General features: G+C 38.1%; 1 protein-coding gene across 1 annotated transcript in view; it reads right to left on the bottom strand.

Annotated features, from left to right (window-relative positions):
* Window positions 1–25,241, bottom strand: part of LOC111161331 (plakophilin 2) — a 92,380-nt gene that overhangs the window by 1,352 nt on the left and 65,787 nt on the right. The window contains exons 8-13 of the mRNA XM_022524929.1: window positions 22,029–22,146; window positions 21,015–21,179; window positions 19,948–20,121; window positions 11,875–12,028; window positions 3,755–3,944; window positions 138–225 (exon numbers count right to left, since the gene is read on the bottom strand). Coding sequence (XP_022380637.1) covers window positions 138–225; window positions 3,755–3,944; window positions 11,875–12,028; window positions 19,948–20,121; window positions 21,015–21,179; window positions 22,029–22,146 — 889 coding nt within the window. The remainder of the gene's footprint in view (window positions 1–137; window positions 226–3,754; window positions 3,945–11,874; window positions 12,029–19,947; window positions 20,122–21,014; window positions 21,180–22,028; window positions 22,147–25,241) is intronic.

Raw genomic sequence — 25,241 nt, 5'->3', positions numbered from 1 at the left:
AACAGACAGAAATGTGAAAGGTAACAACATTTTCATACAAGAAAATGGAGTTTTTAGTGCTGTGTCACCAGGGGCAGACAAACGGGCCATTACGATGTGGTCGTTAACTGCAACCCATACCTTTTTAGTGTTCTTACCTTCTTGTAGGCATTATGGAGCTCCGTGTGCATCCACAGGGAATAGAGGAGAACAGAAGCAGCTTTACTTGCTTTGTTGGAGCCATAACTGAAAAGAGGAAAAAGGCATTCCGAGATCAGTGAAAAACGTGTCAGGCTTCTGGATGCTGTCTTTGGATGTTCCGTAAATCTTCTCTAACTGCTGCTGCTTGGCAGCCATCCATTAAGTCAGGACACTCACCATGACAAGAGAATTAGATGGTGAGCTTTGAAGGCCAGGGGCCACACTGGGTTTTTAAAAAAAAAGAATTATTAAAAGAAAATCTTAAAACCACTAGCACAGGCCAACAAATAGTTTTTATAGAGCATATTCCTGATATTTACAAGGAATATATCCTTAGATTTCATAAATCTTTGGCTTATAGAATACAATTTATATATTTATATACATTATTTACATTTATTTATATTACATTAATAAATAAATCAAATATATTTATATTAAATATTATATATATGCTATTTATAGAATAGAAATATATTTGTACATTTATAATGCATATACGTAGAATACAAATTTGGGAAAGCATGAGTGAAAAATATACCTACCTCCTAGACTTAGTAATTCTACGAGAGTAAGAGTAATATTTTTAAGCTAATATAATAAATTCTTATCGAAATATTTGTTAAAATAGCTTCCAAATTTCTTTGTTTTTGTATAGAGTGAATGGAAAATGTACTCCCGTTATAAATCCAAGTCACTACAATACTGGACACTGTACTTAAGTTTTTTTCTTTCAATTTAAAAAAAAGACTATTTATTTATTTGAGAGAGAAAGTGAGAAAGAGAGAGAATGAGCAGGGGGAGGGGCAGAGGGAGGAGACTCCTGGTGGAGAAGGGAGCCCAGCATGGGGCTGGATCCCAGGACTGTGGGAACATGACCTGGGCCAAAGGCAGACACTTAACCAACTGAGCCACCCAGACGTCCCTCTTCTTTATTTTTTAAGTAATCTCTACACCCAACATGGGGCTCAAACTCACAACCCTGATCTCAAAAGTTACATGTTCCACCCACTGAGCTAGCCAGGTACCCCGACACTATACTTAGTTTTTGATGTTTTGCTTTTAAGTTTGTCCTAAAATGAGGTGAGCTGGGGGGTGAGGTAACTGGGTGATGGGCATTAAGGAAGGCACTTGAAGTAATGAACACTTGGGTGTTATATGCAACCGATGAATCACTACATTCTACCGCTGAAACTAACAATACACTATGTGTTAATTAAATTGAATTTAAATAAAAACAAAACAAAACATTTGTCCTAAACATCCTGTTTCTGGCTAAGGATCTATGCTTCCTTAGAGCTCTTTCTCTTCCATCACCTGAACTAGTATACAGCTGAGTTTTTTCTTTTAACAAAGAAACAAACATTTAATTTTTCATGTCATAGGAGTTTACAAACAGGCAACCATGAACAGAAAATGCAATATGGTATGGAAAAGCACATCTGGAGTTCATTCATTAGCTAAAAGCCTTTCTCTTCCATGCCAGTCTTGCATTAAGGGAAAATCAAATCAGCACTTTACAGATTTTTTTTTAGTACTTCATGGACTTTTCAGAGTCACTTGTTAGTACTGAAATACTAATAAATCCTTGAAAACTATGGGTCTCTGATATTTAAAACTGGAAAATGTTTTTTGAATAGCAAGGGTTTCATATCACAGCTTCTTTATAAGTTGGTTGTTTGGCACTTGGAAATCATTTATTCAAAGAAAAAAATGCTATAAATGGCAACTAATTTCCAGGCTAGCCCCTAAATTATGGGTCAGCTATACAACACTTAGCAAGGAAGGAACAGCAGGCACAACTGGTAGAAGCTCCATGTTGATATATATATTTTTTGAGCCAGGGCAAATGGACACTCAAGGCGAAAAGGAACAGAGTAGCACAGCCCCATATGTTGCTAAGCTAGAAGCAGTTTCCAAAAGTGAGGGTATATTCTCATGCACTTCTTATGCCCGATTACTCAAATAATAAAAATCATATGGTCTTATGGAGATTTGCTTAGAAGCATGGATGACTACTTGAAAGTCATTTCTGTTTTATAGCAATCATTCAATCTTTCCATAAAGACTGAGCAACTGCTCTCTGCCAGACTCTGGGGACAGGTGAATATTCTGACTTGGGGAACTGACATTCTAACCAGCGCTCCTTTTAATTCTTTGATTCTGAATATGGTCTTCCTTCCCCATGAGGTTTGGGAATGGGGCTGCAGAGCACAGGGGCCTATCTGAGTGGGGAAGGAGATGTGTGTTGACTCCAGGACCCCACAGACCCCTGTGCTTCCCCATGCGGCCAGGCACACATTTGTCTAGCAGGGGTGAAGTCCATGTGCTTTACAACTCATTAGAATTGGGGTATAACACTTCGTCTCTTTCTTAGTTACTTACAAAAGTAACTTATATTTAATAACTCAAACAATTCAGAATTGTATAAATAGAGAAAAAGATGCCCTCTTTGGATTCCATGCCTGTAAATTAACTAATAGTAATTAATTTCATTACACAAGGTTTTTCATTCTCTTTATCACCTTTTTTTTTTTAATGGAAAAAATTTAAAGACACAGGAACAGGGATGTGGGATGTCTTCTGTAATTAGATCTCCTATTCTCAAAAGGGAATAAGAGATGGAAGAGATGTGATAGAGAAAACTGAGAAAGCAGGAATTTCTGATTACGTTGCCTCCTACTTCTTGTGTTATCACTGCTTCTTCTAAGGCACCTGGCGTGACACTGGCTCTAGATCTAAGTGAGGAAAGGGGCAGTCCCTGCCCGTAGGACTCCCACTTTACTTATATTTTCCTGGTTTTATTTATTTATTTACTTTAAATATTTTTTTTTAAAGATTTTATTTATTTATTTGACAGGCAGAGATCACAAGTAGGCAGAGAGGCAGGCAGAGAGAGAGAGAGAGAGAGGAGGAAGCAGGCTTCCTGCTGAGCAGAGAGCCCGATGTGGGGCTCGATCCCAGGACCCTGGGATCATGACCTGAGCTGAAGGCAGAGGCTTTACTGAGCCACCCAGGTGCCCCTATTTTCCTGGTTTTAAATCACAGCTGTGGCTCTAGGAAACAAATTAATTCATTAGGTCAATAAAAGGTTGCCACATACTACCCAGAGAAACTATGGAGTTTGACTATCTGGATATTTTAGAAGTGAATGGGCAACTATTTGGCTTGGAGAATTCAGTTTTTCACTTGCTTGATTATCAAGAGTTGAACCAGACGATCTGGCTCAACTTTACAATCTTGTTTTTTGGGCCATAATACCCATGGTTCTCAATGTGTGGACATTCAAAACTAGATTTCCAGGGCGCCTGGGTGGCTCAGTGGGTTAAGCCGCTGCCTTCGGCTCAGGTCATGATCTCAGGGTCCTGGGATCGAGCCCCACATCGGGCTCTCTGCTCAGCAGGGAGTCTGCTTCCCTCTCTCTCTCTGCCTGCTTCTCTGCCTACTTGTGATCTCTCTCTGTCAAATAAATAAATAAAATCTTTAAAAAAAAAACAAAAAAAACTAGATTTCCATATGGGAGGGATGGTGAGGAATGGGGAGATAGCCAACAGGCAGATACTGTAAGACTTACACATCGGCTGAGCTGATGGTCATGATTTTCTGCAGGCCTCCAGTGTTCAGAAGATCCCGTGCATTCTGGAAACTATTTTGGATTATATTGTTCAGAGTGTAGCAGGCAGAGGTTGTAGTCTCAATGAGAAGATCAGTACTCGGGGCTGTGTCAGGAATTATGGAAACCAAATCAGGCAAAGTTTCTTTGGCTACAAAATGAAAGAAATCAACATTTGATTAGAAGGATTGTTCCTTAATCTCAAGATCCCAATACATTTTGGGTAAAGAACATTTTTAAAAGAAACACAACTAGTTAATGAACATATGGAAAGACGTAATCTCTGATACTCAAATTTTAAAAAGATCTTTTTTTTTTTAAAGATTTTTTCTATTTATTTGACAGAGAGAGATCGTAAGCAGGCAGAGAGCGAGGCAGAGAGAGAGGGGGAAGCAGGCTCCCTGCTGAGTAGGGAGCCCGATGTGAGGCTTGATCCCAGGACCCTGAGATCATGACCCGAGCTAAAGGCAGAGGCCTTAACCCACTGAGCCATCCAGGCGCCCCTTAAAAAGATTCTTAAAAGGTGATTTTTAAAAAATATTTATTTGAGAGAGAGAGAGAGAGAGAAAGTACATGTGGGCACAGGGACCTGTGAGTTGGGGGAGGGAGACTCCCCAGCATACTCTCTGCTGAGCAGGGAGTCCAATGTCCTATGACCCTGAGAGTGACATAAGCTGAAATCAAGAGTTGGACGATCAACCAAATCAGCCACCCAAGTGCCCCCAAAAAGATGATATTCTCTTCTCAGTACATTGGAAATCTTTTGACAGAAATGACAATGATAATTTGACAGAAGTGTCAAGAATTTAAAATTTTTTCACATTCTTTGATTCAGTAATTCCACTTCTAGAAATTCATCCTAAAGACATTTACTTTAAAAACAGAAAAAGCCTTATGCAGAGGTTTTTATTATAGTATTATATATAAGTGAAAAATTATAAAAAGCTTACATAACTTAATAATAGGAATATGATTATCTAAAACACATCTGCAAAGATTATGTATCTCAAAAATATTTGTGAAACATGTATAATAAAATATTTATTTTAGTATTCTGTGTGAAAGTTAAGTACAGCTATTTATAAAGAATATATAAAATATTAAAAAAAGAATATATAATATAACATTTGGAAAGAAAATATTCAAAAGAAACCTGAGAAGAAATACATTAAAATGTTAATAAGACTTGTTTTTTGAAAATAGTATTGATGGTGACCTAAAAATTTTTCAGAAAAATTATGTGTACTGCTTAGTTTCTTCAGTGCACAAATAATACTATTATTTAAAAAAAAAAAAAAGCAACACTATTTTAAATTTATGTTTTCACTCTATATGTAAGTTCTAGGTTGTAGGGTTTTAATTTGGCTTTTTTGGTGGTAACAAAAGCGGTATTACTATTTGATGATTTGACTGTAACTTGTCAAATATATTGGTATATATTTTAGGCAATATAGATTTATACTTGATTTTTTGCAATGATTCTTTTCATGTGTATTTTCTTCTTTTTCTCTTACTACTTTGGACCCTTCTTCAATGATAGAGAGCACGCTCCTGTTGCTCCTCACAACTCTTTAATACAGTGTTGTGTTTATCATGGTTGTATAACAAATACTTCTGCTTCGTTTTGTTGTTTCTTCATCTGAGTTTATGTGTCATGATGAAGCACACTCCTCTCTCTAGGGCCCTGCATTGTAATCAGTTATGTGCTGTCTGAGTTCCAAAGGGGGCTGTGGGTTCCTGAAGACAATCATCACATTTACTCCTGGACTTCTAGCATTGGGCGCTATGTCTAAAACAGAGACAGACGCAATAGAAGGACTGAGCAACTTGTCATCCTTTGATAATACGGGGACCTGACTGACAGGAAGGACACACCTTCTGCTCAAAGACCTGAGCTCTGGTTTTCACTGTTGTTGAAACATCGAGGCACAGTGTTCAGAGCTCAGAGCTCAGCCTCTGAAGTCACACTTTTCAGTTTCAGTCCTGTCTCTGCCACTCCGTGGCTGTGTGGTCTGGGCAAGCTACTTAACCTCTCCATGCTGCGTTTCCTTAATCTGTAAAATGGGGGAATAATAGTATCTATTTCACAGGGTTGGTAATATACATACATACATAATGGCATACACGTAACATTAGGAAAGAAAAGAAGCAAAAGAAACCTGAGAAGAAAGAGCATATGTATGTATGCGTATGTACGTACACACATGACTGGGCCTGGATAAATATATTTTGGGACAATTAAAATGGGATCTTTAATAATGAAATACAAAATTAAAGGCCTTATCATGTTATTGGGAGAGTTACAGCTCAATGTCATGTTGTTGAGGGAGATTTTATTTAATCCTTAAACTCAATGTCTTAAAAAGCCAAGGCATTAGTTGGATGTCAGAAAACATCTGTAGGGGTGCCTGGGTGGCTCAGTGGGTTAAGCCTCTGCCTTCGGCCCAGGTCATGATCTCAGGGTCCTGGGATCGAGCCCCGCATCGGGCTCTCTGCTCGGCAAGGGAGCCTCCTTCCCCCCCTCTCTCTGCCTGCCTCTCTGCCTACTTGTGATCTCTATCTGTCAAATAAATAAATAAAAATCTTTAAAAAAAAAATCTGTAAATATGAGTAAATGGGAATTGAGAATCTCAAGATGTGTCCAAATACTTCCTTATAAATACATTATTTTATCTGATCCTTGTTAAAACACCATGAAGTAGTGATTTTTAATCTCATTCTGGTTAGAGCAGTTCAATGACTAGCCAAGGTGGTATAAGTGACAAAGTGGCTTTGTAGGATGCAGATCCGTGTCTTCTGCATGAGCTCTATTACTCTGTCACCATACCAAGTGTGCCTATCTTTAAATTTGTAAGAAAATATGTTTTTTAAAAAAATTTTATTTGTTTATTTGAGAGAGTGTGCATGCCTGAGCCAGGGGGAGGGGCAGAAGGAGAAGGAGAAGCAGGCTCCCGGATGAGCAGAGAGCTGCATGTGGGGCTCAATCCCTGCACCCTGGGATCATGACCTAAGCTGAAGGCAGATGCTTGACCAACTGAGCCACCCAGGCACCCCAAGAAAATAAAAGTTTTAAGTTTATTTCTGTAAATCTAAGTAATACATGAGGATTTCATTCCAGGTCAGCATATGGAACGTTTTAGTCTAGAAGTCTCTCCTGAGAAACACGATTCATGTATTTTAAACTGATTTTCATTTATTCCTGGCTATGACTACTCTGAATCAAGATGAGTCCTGTCACTCAAATTATTTATCTGACATAAAGCTGACTTGGAACTTAAAAACTGCATTTATCTTGCAGAACCTCTTCTCGATATTGTCCTTGAAATGAGTAGAGTTTTATCAGTGGATCATCTTATGAAAGGAGGGGGCTACATAAAAATAAACCTACAATTATATGACCAATTAATCTTCGACAAAGGAGGTAAGAATATGTCATGGGAAAATACCAGTCTCTTCAACAAATGGTGTTAGGAAAACTGGACAGCAACATGCAAAAAATGAAAGTGAAAGTGGACCACTTCCTTACACCATACACAAAAATAAGATTGATTAAATATCCATAAAATTACTAAAAGAGAGGACAGGTAATAATTTCTCTGACATTGACTGTAGCAGCATTTTTCTAGATCTGTTTCCTGCAGCAAGGGAAACACAGCAAAAGTAAACTGTTGGGACTACATCAAATGAGAAAGCTTCTGTTCAGCAAAAAACAACAAACAAAACTAAAAGACAACCTACTGAATGGAAGGAAATAGTTGCAAATGACATATCTGATAAAGGGTTATTATCCAAAATATATGAACAACTTATACAACTCAACACCAAAAACCAAATAATCCAATTAAAAAATGGGCAGAAGAACAGATGTTTCTCCAAAGACAACAGGTGGCCAACAGACACATGAAAAGATGCTCATCATCATTTATCATCAAGAAAATGCAAATCAAAACCACTATGAGATATCACCTCACACCTGTCAGATGGCTAAAATAAAAAAAAAGAAAAAACTCAAGAACCAAGTGTTGGCAAGAATATGGAGAAAAAGGAATCCTTGTACACTGTTGGTGGGAATGCAAACTGGTGCACCACTGTAGAGGACAGCATGGAAATTCCTCAAAAACTTAAAAACAGAACTACCCTACCATCCAGTAGTTGCACTACTGGGTATTTACCCAAAGAATATGAAAACACTAATTCAAAGGGATACATGCACCCCTATGTTTACTGCAGCATTATTTACAATAACCAAATTATAGAAGCAGCCCAAGTGCCCAGGGATAGATGAACAGATAAAGAAAATGTGGTGTGTGGTGTGTGTGTGTGTGTGTGTGTGTGTGTGTGTGTATTATATGGAACATCATTCAGCCATAAAAAAAGAATGAAATCTTGTCATTTGCAAAAACATGGTTGGAACTAGAGAGTGTAACACTAAGTGAAATAAGTCACTCAAGGAAAGACAAATACCATATGATTTCACTTATATGTGGAATTCTTTTTTTTTAAAATATTTTATTTATTTATTTGAGAGAGAGAGCGAGCACACACAAGCAGGGTGAACAGCAGAGGGTGAGGAAGAGCAGTCTCCGTGCTGAATAGGGAACCTGATATGGGGCTCAACCCCAGGACCCCAGGATCATGACCTGAGGTGAAGGCAGATGCTTAACTGACTGAGCCACACAGGTACCCCTCATAAATAGAATTTAAGAAACAAAATAAACAAAAGGGGAAAAAAAGGCAATTAAAAAAACAGACTCTTATCTGCAGAGAACAAACTGATGGTTACCAGAAGGGTAGTAGGTTGGGGGGGAATGCATGAAATACGTGAAGGGGATTAAGAGTACAGATACTGGGCACCTGGGTGGCTCAGTGGGTTAAAGCCTCTGCCTTCGGCTCAGGTCATGATCCCAGAGTCCTGGGATCGAGCCCCACATCGGGCTCTCTGCTCAGCGGGGAGCCTGCTTCCCCCCCGCCCCCCGCCTGCCTCTCTGCCTACTTGTGATCTCTGTCAAATAAATAAACAAAATCTAAAAAAAAAAAAAAAAAAGTGAAGGTAACTGTGATGAGCACTGAGTACTGTATAGACTTGATGAATCACTGCGCTGTACACCTGAAACAAATGACACTGCATGTTAACTACACTAGAATTAAAATTTTAAAAATTACAAAGAATCCAATAAAGATGATCTCATTAGAATTTTATGAATACAAGCCTCACTACAATAACAGGCTCCATAAAATAAATTGAACAAAACTAGACTTTTGGTGCAAACTACCTCATTAGTGAGAGGATGTGGATGAGGCCGGTCATAATAAATTCTGATGTGACTGTACCATAATGGTCCTTTGGAGCTATTCCATAATACGGGACATGGCCGGACCTATTTAACAAAACACTGGTCCTCCCTATAATGCTCAGTGGGCATTACCTACAGTTTACATGGCACTTTAGTTAAGAGGACCACTAAAACGACAAACTGGAATACAGACATTGGAAAAGAAACTTTCCTCTCTCTCTCCCTCTCTCCCTTCCTTCCCTTTCTTCTTTCCTTTGTTTCTTTCCATTTTATGTTTTTACAGGCGGTGTTACACGCATGTCATACACAAGTTACAAAAGAGGAACTCTTAGAAATCGAGGAGATTAATATTGCTGGTGTGCAATCAAGACATTCCTCTAGGTTTGGCCAAGAGTTAGAAATCAGGACTGAGACAAACTTGAGTACATGTTCCCACAGTTTCTAAAACATGTCTGAAATGTAGTGAAAAATTTATCCAAAGTTCGGTGATTCTATGTCATTCAGTTTGCTTTTGTTAAAACTAATTCTAATGATTTATCGGCCACTAGATGTTGTATGATCCAATTTTAATATCATTTACTCATCTTTCTGTCTAAACTTTCATCTGTTTATAGGCATAGATAGATGTCTGGAATGATATTCACCTAAGGTTAACAAGAGTTGTTTTCTGAGTGATAAGAGGAAGTATTTTTGCTTTATTTGTAATGCTTTTCTTAATTGCTTGAATTTTTTAAATGAGCATATATCTTTAAAAAAATTAAAGTTGTTGTTCTTTAATAAAACCATCCAAAACAATGATTTTCCATTTATCTAGCTTCTGGTTGAAAGTGACAAATACGGGAAGAGAAGTCACATTGTTAAGCCATTAAATATTAAGAGGGAAAAAAGTATAAATATTATAATTACCCAGGGGAGCCAACAAAATTTGAGATGCAATGTATCAAAGCCAGAACGCACTCAAAGTAGGCAAACAAAGAAAATAAATAAACATTAAGTATAGTGCAACGCAAAAAAACCTTGACTCTGCCAAGGCCATTTCCTGCTCAACTGAAGAATTAAATAGAGTGTTTATTTATTAAAAAAAAAAAAAAAAGTGAAGTATGGGGCTACATTTGTATCTTTCCAACAGTTTAGAGGATGGTAGAACACAGGAACAACAGTATTTCTGCCCTGAAGGCACGTGTATAATGGGTTGAGTGCCAGTTACCTCCATCAGCACTGTTTAAAGATGGAGCCATCTATCCTTTGGGGGGAGAAAAAAGTCAAAGGATAATACACCTGATTAAAGTGCAGCACAAAAGTCCACAACGGACAATGAGGAGAACACTTTCATATTTTTCAGAGTGCCTAGGGCAAGGTTTCTTTTAGATTCATGAAAAGTTTCCAGGCTCTCTCTGTATTTATAATGGGCAGGAAACCATTTATGAAACCGCCTGTCCAATATCGTGCTGCTGGCTGGCTTTGGAAATGACAGTAAAACATAACCACAGACTTCAGTATCTCTGGTGTGGTGTGTCTGTGTGTGTAATCCAAACTAATCCAATCCACTAAAACCAAACAAGAATTTGTTTATAATTTTAGTGGAAGATTGTGAAAAACTGAATTTTGAGTTGTCAGGAATGACTGATTTATGGAGCATTAGGAAACATGATTGATTTTGGTGTTATCTTCCTATTATCTCATTTTATAGTATTTGACTTAATTCAAACATTCATCAGACATTTCTGTGTAGAAAGCAAAGGAACAAAACATTATATTATTTGATAGTGTAACATAGTTATCTTTGTCAATAATACAGACTCTCAAAAAAGGAGCAAATACTTCATTGTATTCATTTTAAAAATGTCTATGCCAATTTTTTTTTTAATCTAAAAAATTTTGGGGCGCCTGGGTGGCTCAGTGGACTAAAGCCTCTGCCTTAGGCTCAGATCATGATCTCAGGGTCCTGGGATCAAGCCCCGCATCCAGCTCTCTGCTCAGCAGGGAGCCTGCTTCCTCCTCTCTCTCTCTGCCTGCCTGCCTCCCTGCCTACTTGTGATCTGTCAAATAAATAAATAAATAAATAATCTTTAAAAAAGTTTTTAATTTAAATTCAATTTAACTAACATATAGTGTATTATAGCTTTAGTGTATTATTAGGTTTGCTTCCCTCTCTGTTTTTATCTTATTTTTCTTTTCCTTCCCCTTGCTCCTCTGTCTTATTTCTCAAATTCCTCTTATCAGAGAGATAGTATGATATTGTCTTTCTCTGATTGACTTACTTCGCTTAGCATAATCCCCTCTAGTTCCATCACAGTGTTGCAAATGTATGCCAATTCGGTATATATTCAGTGACTCCACCTTTCTGCCTTTTTTGCACATCCGTCCATTTTTTTTCTAGTGCAACAGGGACCAACCTTCTAAAGGGAGGACCACTGTGTGTATATTTTCCATGTTTTAGAAGAGCAGTGCTTAAGCAGTCTGAACTAACTGCGCAGGTTAAAAAGGCTCCACCGACTGCTGAGCCGAAGGCTTTTGAAAAACATCAGGCATGTTACCTACCTTGTTAATTTCTCTTCCATAGTAATTAGAACAATTTAAAAAATGCTGAATATTAAGAAAATCCCTATTTGAGACCCAGGGAGAAAGCCTACCTTGATGCTTGGATGCAAAAGCCAGGTCTATCACATTTCACCCCAAAGTCCCATTTTTGGTTCATCACTGTAGAAAATGTGATAAAGACAATGGTTCCTTGCATTTGTATTTTCAATATGTATTCACGACATCCAGACACGTTTGCTGACTCACCAATTTCATTCTGTAGAGAAAGATTCCGAGACAAATTTCTCAGCAGGGAGACCGCCGTCTTTTTCACACTCGGATCACCGATATGCAGCATCTTGCGGGTGTGCTGAAGGCCATTTTCCTTCTGGACAACTGTCTGAGCTACTGACGTCGGCATCTGTTGCATGAGGCATGTCTTATTAATACTATTGCATTAACTTCACACGATAATATCAAGTTTCTATAGATTACTAGAAACTGAGCAAGATGTTTTGAAAACTAGGGCTGTGGTGAAACTAGTCTGAAGATATTTCCTTTAAATTCTTATTACACTTTCAGGAGTGCCTGGGTGGCTCAGTCCATTAATCATCTGTGTTCAGCTCAGACCATATCCCGGGGTACTGGAATCGAGTCCTGCATGGGGCTCCCTGCTCAGCGGGGAGTCTGCTTTTCCCTCTCCCTCTCTTTCCTGCTTATGCTCTCTCTCTCTCTCAAATAAATAAATAAAATAAAATAAAAATTCTTACTGTTTCCAATTTTGTTACAGGATAAAAAAAAAGTTTATTTGGTATTTTTAAATAGAATATTGGATTTGGCGGGTTGCTATATTTTTGCACATTTATAAATAACACCTGTCTTTTCCTTTCCTTCCTCTTTATTCACATTTTCAGCTCAGCATCGTGAAAAGAATATAAGGACAATGTTTTAGAATCAAACATGAGTGTCAAGAAACTAGTTGCATAATGTTTTCCCTTTCTCTGTTTTCTTGAACTATTTGTTTAATTAATATTTCAGTGTATTTGTAGGTTGTTGCCTTGGTCACCTTCTTGCTCACATTTTGGCACTTTTTCTATTTTTAATAAACTTATTCATTTCTACGGGGCCAACTTACTCTGAAAAGAGATGCTGGGCTTTTAAAGAATGCATGGCTAGTTAGATTACCCTAATTCTATGTTCTCAATCAGAGGCTGTATGTGCAAATCTTATTTGGAATCAAGCTGGCCACCCACTTTCAGGGGGTCTGAGTACTGACCAGAACCTTCCGAGCATCAATAAACCTCTAATATTGGGGTTTGTGTCTGCAACTTTATAGATTTGTATCTGAAGCTAACTTGAGGCCACCTGCCAGAAATTCCCAGAATTCTTGACCATTGTTAAGGGTGACTATCTTCTCTGTTTATCTTATCTAAGCAATGCTTATTTCCCCTACCTCCCGCAGTCTGCTCTCCTTACATTCACCACTCTACTTTGTAGAACAGGGGTTCTTAATATAGGGCCTAGGATGGGTTTCAGGGAGGGAACAGGAGGTCCTTAAAACTATTTTTGTATTGGGGCACCTGGTTGGCTCAGCCGGTGGAGCCTGCAGCTCTTGATCTTGGGGCTGTGAGTTCAAGCCCCACGCTGGGTACAGAGAGTACTTAAAAATAAAAAAAACTCATAAAAAAAAGGAAGCCTATTTTTGTGTTTATAATAAACTTTCTCTGGGAAAGGATATATAACTTTTATTAGATACTCAAAGTGTCCACAACTCCAAAGAAGTTTAACACTCATTATTTTAGAATGTTTTGTTGGAAACCAGTTACACTTTGTTTTTTACTAATTTGTTGAACATTCCATTAAACTATTTGCTCCAATCTGAGAAGAATCTTTCCTCTATAGCCTTCTGGAGAGGAGGCTACTTATTCTCTACCACTCCTGTGACTTGGGTACAGAGGTAGGTTAGCATTCCTTTCTCTTCCCAGTGTCCTGTCTAGATAATGTCTTCCCAAACATGCAAAAGCTCTGCTCTTCTGAGTCCTGTCATCCAGCCCTATCACCCCCATAGCGTTTTCTTTGTCATCTCAAGGCCTACTGGTCCTTTCCCAACATCCACTGGAGGCTTCAGAGCCTGGCTGAGAGCCCTCTCCATCTCCTGTTCACTGTAGATGAGGACATTAATTACATCATAGTTCCTAGACTTCCTAAGAAATCTCTCCTATACATTAGCCAGTCACTTCCATGGATCATACAGAACCTGTATTCACCTCCAAAATACCTTGAGTCTGAAAACATAAACTCCAGTGTTAGACTCTGAATGCAACTTCCTGTACTTTATTGCTCTCTCTCCCTCACTCCTACCATATTTCTTCCTCAGCCTCATCAAGAACTCCAGTGCCTTTATCTCAACCCTTACTCCCCACACCTCAAGTTGTCAATCCTCTCTGCCTTACCTCTCTTTCTTATTTAGACTAAGGTACATGAACCAACACATCAAAAACTATCTTTCAATACCCTTAACTCTCTGTCATTCCAGCTTATTTCTACCCATCCATTAAAACTACAAAACTGATTTTATACCGGGCGACCAAACACTGTTAGAGTAAATAGTGCAGTTGTGGAATGGTATTTCTGCAAATTTATGGTCTCTAGTCTTCACTAGGAACCAAACGTTGCCAGTCAACTTTTTAAAATGCCTGTTGGGGCTTCAAAGCCTTACACCAGAATGATCCTCCCAAAATTAGATCTCATTATATTCCACCTCAGGATTAAGCCCTGTAATGACTCTCCATTGTCTCCAGAATGATGTTCAGTTGTCTTCAGATGGCCTGGCATGCACTTTCCTTTCTTTCCTTATCATTACTCCCGAATTCTCTGGGTTACAACTATACTAAATTGCGATCTCTCTTACTAGAACATAAGCTCCTTTGAAGGAGGATATGGATCTTATCCATCTCTTTTCTCCCCTTCAGGGCCTTGTATGGTAACTAGAACATGCGAGGTCCTATGTAAATGTTTACTGAATTGAACTATATGAACAATACGTTATCAAGTTTTCCCAAAGATTTACTATCATCTCAGGAGATCAAGATGGATTAAAAACTCACAAGATATTGATTTCTTAAAAATTTTAAGACATAAGATGCTTTTAAAATTATAATCTTGCTTTCTATATCATACTATACCACCTAATGATATATTCTTATATATAATAAAGCACTTTGATGCTAGTATAAAAAAGATCAGTGAACATATAAGACCCGATGAAGTCTGGATCCTCAAATGATGTTTAATCACCCAGGATTGAAAGCACAGCATATTAGTCTTATTGATTCTGTTTCACTGAGGGAAATGATAAAGTCCAAAGTGATACGGTTTTTACAATCTGCTCAAAAAGGAAAGTAAAGAGATTTACCAAATAGAGATTTTTTATATTCCAGCTCTAGGGAATATGTGAGAATGACTATTAATTAGTTGGTCAGCTATTTGCAAATAGTACCTCTAGTTCATATTGTCCTGATTACTAAAGAGGTTTTAAGCATCTCTTCTAGTGTTTATTGGCCATTTCTATATTATTCTTTGTGAAGGGCCCGTTCAAGTCTCTTGCCCGCTTTTCTATTAGGTTAGCTTTTGACTGTTAACTTGATGAGTTTTCTTATGTTTCCTAGACACCAACCTTTGTTACTTACGTATCTTGCAAAAATCTTTTTCTACTCTGTGGTTTTGCCTTCTTACTGTCTTAACAATGTTTTTGATAGCGTAACAGCGTAAGTTGTTAATTTTAATGTAGTCAATTTGTAAAATACATACTTGATAGTAGTACTTTTTGCGTTCACTTTTAAAAATCTTCCCCTTCCAGGTCATGAGGATATTCTTCCACGAGCTTTACTGTCTTGTCTTTCATATTTAAATCTCATTGATGCTAGAACTTGCTTTCTAGTAAGGTCTGAGGCTAAGGGATATATTTTGTTTTTTTTTTTTTTTTTTTTCCAGCAGATACTTAAATGCTTTTAAAGTGTTTTAGAAATTTGAAAAGTACTTATTTCAATGACTTTTAACTTTGACTATGTGGTGTTTTAACTTATTTCTATTGATACATAACTGACACATAAAACTGTATTAGTTTTAGGAGTAAAATATAATGATTTGATATAACTACATACTGCCAAATAATTACCACAATAAATTTAGTTATACCCATCACTACACATGATTGTAATTTTTCTTCTTGTGATGAGAACTTTTAAGATATATTCTCTCAGGGGCGCCTGGGTGGCTCAGTGGGTTAAAGCCTCTGCCTTTGGCTCAGGTCATGATCCCAGGGTCCTGGGATCGAGCCCCGCGTCGGACTCTCTGCTCAGTGGGGGCCCTGCTTACTCCTCTCTCTCTGCCTGCCTCTCTGCCTACTTGTGATCTCTGTCAAATAAATAAATAAAATCTTCGGGACGCCTGGGTGGCTCAGTTGGTTAAGCGGCTGCCTTCGGCTCAGGTCATGATCCCAGCCTCCTGGGATCGAGTCCCACATCGGGCTCCTTGCTCAGCGGGGAGCTTGCTTCTCCCTCTGCCTCTGCCTACCACTCTGTCTGCCTGTGCTCATGCTCGCGCTCTCTCTCTCTCTCTCTCTCTCTAATAAATAAATAAAATCTTTAAAAAAAAAATAAAATCTTCAAAAAAAAAAGATATATTCTCTCAGCAACTTTTAAATAGACAACATAGTATTGCTAACTATAGTCACTGTGCTGTGCCTTACATCCTCGGGACTTATCTTATAATTGAAAGCTTGTACCTTAACCTTTTCTTTCTTTTTTCTCTACCTTAATCTTTTAATTTATAATATACTTTTAATTTATACTGTACTTACAGAGTTTGCTAAATGGGTAAGTTTAATCCTTTCTCTTTCCTTATTATCTGAACTATATCTGAACCAATAAAGTTTATAAATATACTTTTACTAACTAGAAATTACTGTCACAATTTTATACTTTAGGTTATATAAACCTATATGCTTTAGGTTTATAATTATAAAACCTGTCTTTTAGGAAGCTATTCATTTAAGTTTAGGTTCTTTGTCAATTCAGGCACACGGCCATCAATCATTCAGTGATATCTCAGTTATGAGCACAAGGTTAATCACTGGATATTTTCTGAAACTATTTTAAATGCCTTGCTTTTCATGTTTTCCTATTCAACGCTTCTTTTTAAAAATGATAAAAACATATTTTTTTTATAATATTTAAGTATAACAAAATTAAGAAAAGTAATAATTAGAAAGGATATATAAGTCAAAATTTTAATAAAAAGAATTTTGTTACTTAAAAGAACATATCGGAGGGGGAGACAAACCATGAGAGACTGTGGACTCTGAGAAACAAACTGAGGGTTTTGGAGGAGAGGTGGGTAAGGGGTTGGGTGAGCCTGGTGGTGGGTATTAAGGAGGGCATATACTGGATGGAGCATTGGGTGTGGTGCATAAAGAATGAATTTTGGGTCACTGAAAAAAAAAATAAAGTTAAATTAAAAAAAAAAAAAAGGGCGCCTGGGTGGCTCAGTGGTTAAAGCCTCTGCCTTCGGCTCAGGTCATGATCCCAGAGTCCTGGGATTGAGCCTCACGTCGGGCTCTCTGCTCAGCAGGGAGCCTGCCTCCTCCTCCTCTCTCTCTCTGCCTGCCTCTCTGCCTACTTGTGATCTGTCTGTCAAAGAAATAAAAATCTTAAAAAAAAAAAAAATCACTGTCCCATGGTGCTAATGATTTTCTCCTATAGATCTCCAGTCAAATTAAACTTTAACAACTCTGAGTATAGATTAATACCAGATCAGAGTAGGCCTCCTTTCAGGGGACCAGACTGGTTTAACGTTAGGTATTATTTAAAATGCCTTGAAGTAATTAGAACAGTTATAAGGATATCTCCAATGCTTGGATTCCTTTTGGACTGGGAATCTCGTCTACGGCCATACCACCCTGAACGCGCCCGATCTCGTCTGGACTGGGAATCTCCCAGTACCTTAGAATTCTGTTTATTTATCGTTGGATTATTATCAAATACAGGGATTTTGTCTTTTTCATTGCTACATACTTAGCATTAGGCTAGTACCTGCTATATAGTAGGCGCCCAAAAAATGAATGAAGGAACTTAAGATCTAGGTAATAAATTAATATATTCAGAACTTGTGTGGCACAATATTTCTGTATCTATCCTCGGGAATGTGGAAACATCTCTGGACTGCTTGGATTCCATGAGAGATCTTGGAGTGAAAGAGGGCTAAAATCCAGGCTTAAAGGTTTAGCTCATACTGAACCCTACTTGGAGCACAGGGAACTCAGATATGCACACACACACATGCACACCACGTTAATTCCTAACATTTTTTTTTTAAGTTGGCTGGGAGTTAATGAGAGGGTTTCTGTAGTTTGGGAAAGTGAAAGAAATGGAAACCTCGCATGGGAAGATGGGAAGGTAAAATGATTATGTATCATTCAGGACTCCCTGGTAGTTTCTTGTTCTTTCCTTTTTGTGTACAAGTAAATTTTGCAGAAAATCAAAGAGTTTATAGTTTTTTTTTTTTTTTAAGATTTTATTTTTAAGTAATCTCTACACCCAACATGGAGCTAAAACTTACAAGTCCGAGATCAAGAGTCCCATGCTCTACTGAATGCGTCAGCAGGTGCCCTGAGTTTGTGCATATTCTTAATCACAGTGCCAAGGTAAGAGAAATACTGGTTTTAGTATTTCACAATTTTGTTCAAAATAGAGCAAGCTTTTGTGTAAACACATTAATTAAAGAACAAATATGGTTTCTTTCTTTCTTTTTTTAAGATTTTGTTTATTTATTTGACACAGAGAGAGAGAGAGAGACAGTGAGAGAGGAAACACAAGCAGGGGGATTGGGAGAAGGAGAGGGAGAAGCAGGCTTCTCACCAAGCAGGGAGCCCAATGCAGGGCTTGATTCCAGGACCCTGGGATCTAACCCAAGGCCTGAGCCTAAGGCAGATGCTTAACTGACTGAGCCACCTAGGCGCCCCATGAATATGGTTTCTTTCTTTCTTTTTTTTTTTTTTTTAAAGATTTTATTTATTTATTTGTCAGAGAGATCACAAGCAGGCAGAGAGGCAGGCAGAGAGAGAGGAGGAAGCAGGCTCCCCTAGAGAGCAGAGAGCCCGATGCGGGGCTCGATCCCAGGACTCTGAGATCATGACCTGAGCCGAAGGCAGCGGCTTAACCCACTGAGCCACCCAGGCGCCCCATGAATATGGTTTCTTAAGAATAAATAATATTTTTGTTATCCACAAAGGGTACTCTTTCTATGGGGATGGATAATTGGAAACTGGACATAAAATGAACAGTTTTGTGCGTGGGGGGAACTTATTATAATAACTTCATGATTAAGACAAAGAATACAAGCTTAGTTCAAGTAACTAAACTGTGTAATAAGGTGTAAAATATCTGGGGTGGGGAATAAGCTTTTACTGTTTTATGTATTTTGACTTTGCTGGTATAAAGTAAGCGCTTCAGAAAGAGAAGCAGCTCTTTATTTTCTGTTGAATTTCTGGGACGTAAAAGCACAGATGTCCTTTCCAACTCCATACGCGGTGGACATCTGTTGTTTTTGCCTGGCCAGCACTCATTCTTCTTCTGCTAATGAATCGCTACTTTAGCATTTCAGTCCATGTAGTCCCTGTGGCAGTGAGCCCGCCTGCTCAAACCCATGCCCCTGAAATTCATAGGTGGGCCCATCACCCAGACTGGCTAGTCACAACATCACAGGCTACTAGCCACAGGTACTGGTTCAGTTATGGGCAAGTGAGACTCATTTCTTGAGTTCCAAATGGAGCTATTGAGAAAATAGTAGTTTCTTTACTGTGGGGACATTGGGTGGATAAAATATAAGTCTGAAATCATTGGTGGCCTTTGCTATCATATGAGAAGAGCCTTTGAAAACAAAAAAGCGGAAGAGGGAACCCAGAGATAGAGTTATAATTACAATTTCTGGGCACCTACCCACCACGACAGAAAGAAGACCCACCTTGACTTTCCAGTTAAATGAGCCAAGACATTTCTCTTTTTTGCCCACGGCAGTTTAGGTAGGATTCTGAGACTCATAACTGAAAGAGCTCTAATATAAGTATCTAGGAGTCTTCCACTCACAGCCTTACTTGGGTCTGCAGAAATTGAGGCTGAAAGTCCCTAGAAAGCAGGACGCCTTGCTGGCAATTACTGAGAACTGTCTTGACAGAAGAGAAAAATCTTGTTCTTACTTCACTGTCTCATCTCTGAACCTAATGTAGGTATGTCCTACAATGCTATTATTTTTAAAAAGCAGAAGAATAGGAGTGATACTCACTGGTCCACTTCCTGCTGTGAGATTCTGCAGAGCTCCCAAAGACGCTTCCTGAGTGTAGTTTCGGACACTCTTTGCGATCAAGGACAAATACATCCGTATCACGATGGAATGCCACAGCCATTCCACACCCTTTGGGTTGCTCTTTTCTTCTGGCATCGGCATGTCCTGATATTGCTAACCACATACACAGTGAAATCCAGAATTAATGCCTTCAAGTGATTTCTACAATTCCATGCCCAAACTAAGGGAACAGAAATACCATCTTGTCTGGAGAGACTGACAATTTCCCTAATAACAAGCCCCTGATATGGAAATGAAAAAGCAAACGTGTATGACTTCCAGTTAGTTAACTTTTAGCTCATAATGTCTGTTTCTTCTTAACAACACCCCAACTTTATATTTCATAGTGAGAGAAAACTCGAGAATGAAGCATAGACTGTTCTAGAATCGTTTTCAGGCTGCTGTTAAGGTAAAAGCTTACTCAGTCACAATCACTGTGGAGATAAGAAAAACAGGCCTCTTCCCTCAGTCTTGGGAAGTTGTCTGGGATAGCATCAGCATTCTAAATTTACCAGTTGTTCTCCAAGTTCACAAATATGTACCATGATAGTCTGAGGAATAGCAGGGGTTACATTCTTCCAGCTTTCATGAAATGCCAGTAGGGACAGTATTCCTTCGTATGGATATACTTTTAGGCTACCAAGAGCCAAATATCAGGGTTGCTTTTAAAGTTAAACGATTTATACACCATTGGCTATGCTGTATTAAGCGTATTTCCTAACTTATAAAGAATACAGTAGTATGATATAGTGGCTAACGAGGCAAATCTGGAGCCAGACTGCCTGGGATTGAACTCCATCCCCTCTATTACAATTTCCTGGATTTTTGGGGGGAAAATTAATTAGCCATTCTGTACTTCTGTTTCCTTGTCAGTAAATGATATTAATAATACACACCTTGTAGGGTTGATATAAGGATTAAAACAACTTAAAAGAGTGCCTGACATACACTAAGTACTCAGAAATACACAGATAAACACTTTTTCTTTCAAAGTCCTCCCAATATACCTCTTTTATTTTCCTGCTTCGACTGCCAAAACACCCAATACTTTTGTTGTTGTCAGTCTGGATAGTCCGGTTTTGAATATAGATACTCTGGGCATATCTGTCTGGGAGCTCTGTCTCCAGCTGGTAGGAGAGGTTATGAAGAATGCACACACAGTTCTCTGTGGCCTGAGAAAACAGGACATGAATCTTGATCATACACATACAGACATCCCTTTGCAGGTGTGATACCACAGGATGTATTAAGCTTTCACAGTTTAAAGGATGCAGTGGGGTGTGCTTGGACTGTGTCCGGAGAAGTGGAAAGAGCATGGCTAGATCACAAATGGTTATGAGCACAATGCTAAGGAGTAGAGGCTGAATTTCTTAAACCACTGGAGAGCCTTTCTAGTTTATTTTTAAGAGTGTGTTCAGACAATTCCCTATTTTAAGATACATAACTTAGTAGCCACATGGAGGTGGAAAACAGAAGATATTGTTTGCAGGACCAGTTAGGAGGCTACTGCATGGTAAGTATGAAAGATGCACAAACCAGGACAGCAGGAACAGCATGAGGGGGGAGGAGCGGACCAACTGGGGGCCATTTCTGAGGTGGCATACACGTGGTTTGCTGCCTGATGGCTAAAGGACATGAGGCAAGGAAGGCAGTCAGAGTACTCAGATTTCTTCTTTCATTTCGTGGGTGAGGATAATTATTAAAAAGGATTATTCAGACATGGAACAAGTTTGGGAATAAATGAATAGATGACATTATTGCACATGGAGCACTTGGGCTCCTTTGAAATATCTACACAGAGTTGTTAAACAGGTAGTTGTAAATTTGGGTCTGGAAAGTAGACAGAAAAATGGGGCTAGGTAGACTTTTAATATTGCTAAGTATGGATGGGAAACCTTAAGCTTAGCAAGTGAGCTAATGAATAAATCTAAACCCAAAGAGAATACTTTGAGAATCTTCCAAAGTGTCCTAGTAAGACAAAGTAAGTAATTCAAACGAGAGATATTTAATACATGGATCACCTTGTCGTCTGGCTGGTAGTCTGCAATGGTTCCTCTGACATAATGGACCAGCGAGTCGATCAGCCCGTCACACCTTCTCATCACCTTCCTCCCGTCCGGACCGGCTGAGCTCATATTTCTATCAGGAAAAACAAATAACCATAATATTTAAGCTGTGTATCTAATAGGCCTTTGTTTTAAAGTTTTACTTGATTGATGCTTCTTCCAAGTGTTTGGTAAACTGACAAATTGGTAAAAGCAGGGCAGACACGGGGTCAGTTCATTATCAACTGATGGTCATAAAATCTGGACACAACCTCTAACTATATTCCTGGAACATGTCAGTGTGTCAATAAAAGCTTTCTGTCTACTTCACTCCAAGCACCAAGGTCACAGCATCATTTACTTAATCTGCAATCAGTTTTTGAGAGGGTAGATTTGAAGCAAATACTTCACAACTAAAAGAACAAACGGCACATTCGACATAGCAGTATACTAGATGTCCAAGTACCAACCTGTTCTGTGTCTTAACTCTAAATAACTTAAAGTGACTTAAATTCTCTGGAACTGTTTCCTCATTTGTAAAGACATGATGTTGGACTCTATTATTTTGGGGTTTTGTAGCTTTCAGTGTAAACAATCACTGACAAATAGCAAACCAGATGTTCTAAAATGTGATGACTCTATAAAATGGCAGAGAGATGTGACAAGAATGCAAAGTTCCACAGTGTGGAAGACCTAAGTCAAAAGCATGACCTATAAATATCTTTGCACTTAGTCTATTTCTAATTTTGCTAGGCCATGACACCTTTCTATAAACAGTAACTACATCTACAAGTGGAGGTCGCTTCCTTATAGAGGATTGAAACTTATCAAATACAGCAAAGTAATTTATTTGGGGATCAAATTTCAAATTCAGATGTTTATATTCTAGTATTATTATTACTATGTTCCTTTGGATTAAGGTTTTGTTAGCATCAACAATTAAAAAAATTTTCCTCCAAAAATGTTAATACTTCTGTCAACAAAAATGGTAAAAGAATAGCACATTCAGATTTTTAGAATTTTGAGAACCACCTTTACTTATTCCCTTTTGTTAACTTTAATTGCTAAGAACTATTCCTATAAAATTTATCAGATCAGTTTGTTTGTTTGGTTTCTTTGTTGGCAGAGTATTCAAAGTATTTGTTTATAATGTTTCTGTCATTCTGAACAGCAAAAGAACTACAATTCTGAGAACTTTTGGGTCTTATTTTCTTCATCTTTAAAATAATAAGTTGCATTAAGTGATTTCAAAAAGCCTTTCTGCCCCAAAACACTGCTTTGAATACATACTGTATAAGAGAACAAATGTACCCAGCATGGTATCAAGAAGTAATGGGAAGAAAAAAGGAACACACAGCATTGTACCCTGCTCCCATGAAAATCACATCTATAGGACGAACTTGATGAAAAATACTATTTTTAACCCACAGAAATGCAATTTCATGATTCAATGTAATACTTGAAGAGATGAGACTAATATATATAAAACCAGGGATTACACTAACAATTTAATGTTTTCTGGATTGATACAATGAATTTTTAATTTTAACAAAATCCTTTCTGTGACTTTTGTTTTCATTTGACTATTCCAATTAAAGATTTACCTCCTTAATTTTTACTGTACCTGAAAAACCAACACTTCGTCCATTAAAAAAAGATAATGCGTGGGTTTAGAAACTGTAAATCGAACCATTTTTATGATCGCTTTTTTCTCAAGAAATGATCATTTCAACCAATATCCTGTATCTATTCTCTGAAGAAGCCTGACAGAAAATGAAAAGGCGTCTTTTCCAGTCATCGTCTTTTACACATGGAGAAACAGAGGTCCAAAGAGTTTAAGTCACTTCTCCCAGTAGAGTCAGAATGGGAGAGCCGTTCTTCATCCTGTTCTCAGGGGCGGCTCCAGACTAGAGCACACCTCATCAACGTTCATTCACTCTGCCATTTGCTTAGCAAATACCAGATGTCTCCCAACTCCAAGACAACGTTATCACATGTTTTAAAGCTTCCCCTTGACCTTTTCAACCTTTGGCTTGGAGAAATGACAGTAGTTTAAAATTGCTTTGACAAACCAAAAGGTTTCTCACTAGCTAAAGCCGCCGCATACCTTGCAGATGGATGACCTAGCTTTGTTAAACTTCAGGGCGTTTATTTTGGGTGCAAATGGTAATTCGCTTTGGCGGGACTGCCAGTTCACAGGCGCGGACTCTTGTCTTGTAGTTTGGTATTATCCAGACTCTACTTGCTTGAAATGGGACTTATCAGGGTTTTCTGGCACTTGATACCTTTGTTGACAGAAAGTCCAACCCCACTGCTTCAGTATTTGCTCCTGCATATCAAAAATAGTTCCTATACTCAGCTGCCCAGAAATATGAACGATAAGGGTGGATGATTTTATAGCGCTACATCCATGAATAGAAGTCCCTAGTCAGAAAGGAATTTGTTATTGTACCACTCTGAAAATAAGCAGTAATTATGAAAGTGATATATCTATCTTAAGGTACTAAAATTTTTTTTCAATAGCTAGTACTTAAGTTTGTGGGAATCAGAGAATTACCATGGCTAATCTTAGGCAGAATGGAAGCTTTTACAATTTATCTCCCAAATTCTGAGAAATATTTATTTATAACTATTTCCTATAGGTAGCCCAAAAAAGGTTTAATATGGAAAATATCCCACAATTATAAATGAAATAGTATCAAATATTTATACATGGCAACAATTATCTTATTGAAAAGTAAAAGAGAATGAGCATACACACACTACTCAATAAAAATTGATTATCAGAGTTACCAATGAATATATTAGAAATGTTTAATTTAGTATCTATGACTTCAACTCAATTAGATGATGGTTTTACTTCTCTTGGTATAATCTAGCCAAAGTCTGGGTAAATACATCAGCAACTTCTAGCCAACTAAAATATGTATGCTGTTGTATACTGAAATTGAAAAACCAGATCCTTGGACTTGGTAACCCGGCCTCAGAAGAAGGGAGAAGTGGGGAATATAAACTTCTCACACAAAAGCAGAATTGTTTTGGAACTCTTCACCTTCCATGAGCCAGAATGGAGGGAACACCAGCTTGATTGGTTACTTATGCTTGATATGAGGAAGAATTTTTCTGGTAATAGGACTTGTAAATGGTGGAAAAAAATAGAATCTGAACCTCTGTATGTCTCTGAACAAA

This window comes from Enhydra lutris, unplaced genomic scaffold (genome assembly GCF_002288905.1).
Source record: "Enhydra lutris kenyoni isolate GAN:26980312 unplaced genomic scaffold, ASM228890v2 scaffoldscaffold84, whole genome shotgun sequence".
Lineage (NCBI taxonomy): Eukaryota > Metazoa > Chordata > Mammalia > Carnivora > Mustelidae > Enhydra > Enhydra lutris.
Note: the sequence above shows the minus strand (reverse complement) of the source record. Positions and strands in the feature narration are given on the sequence as shown.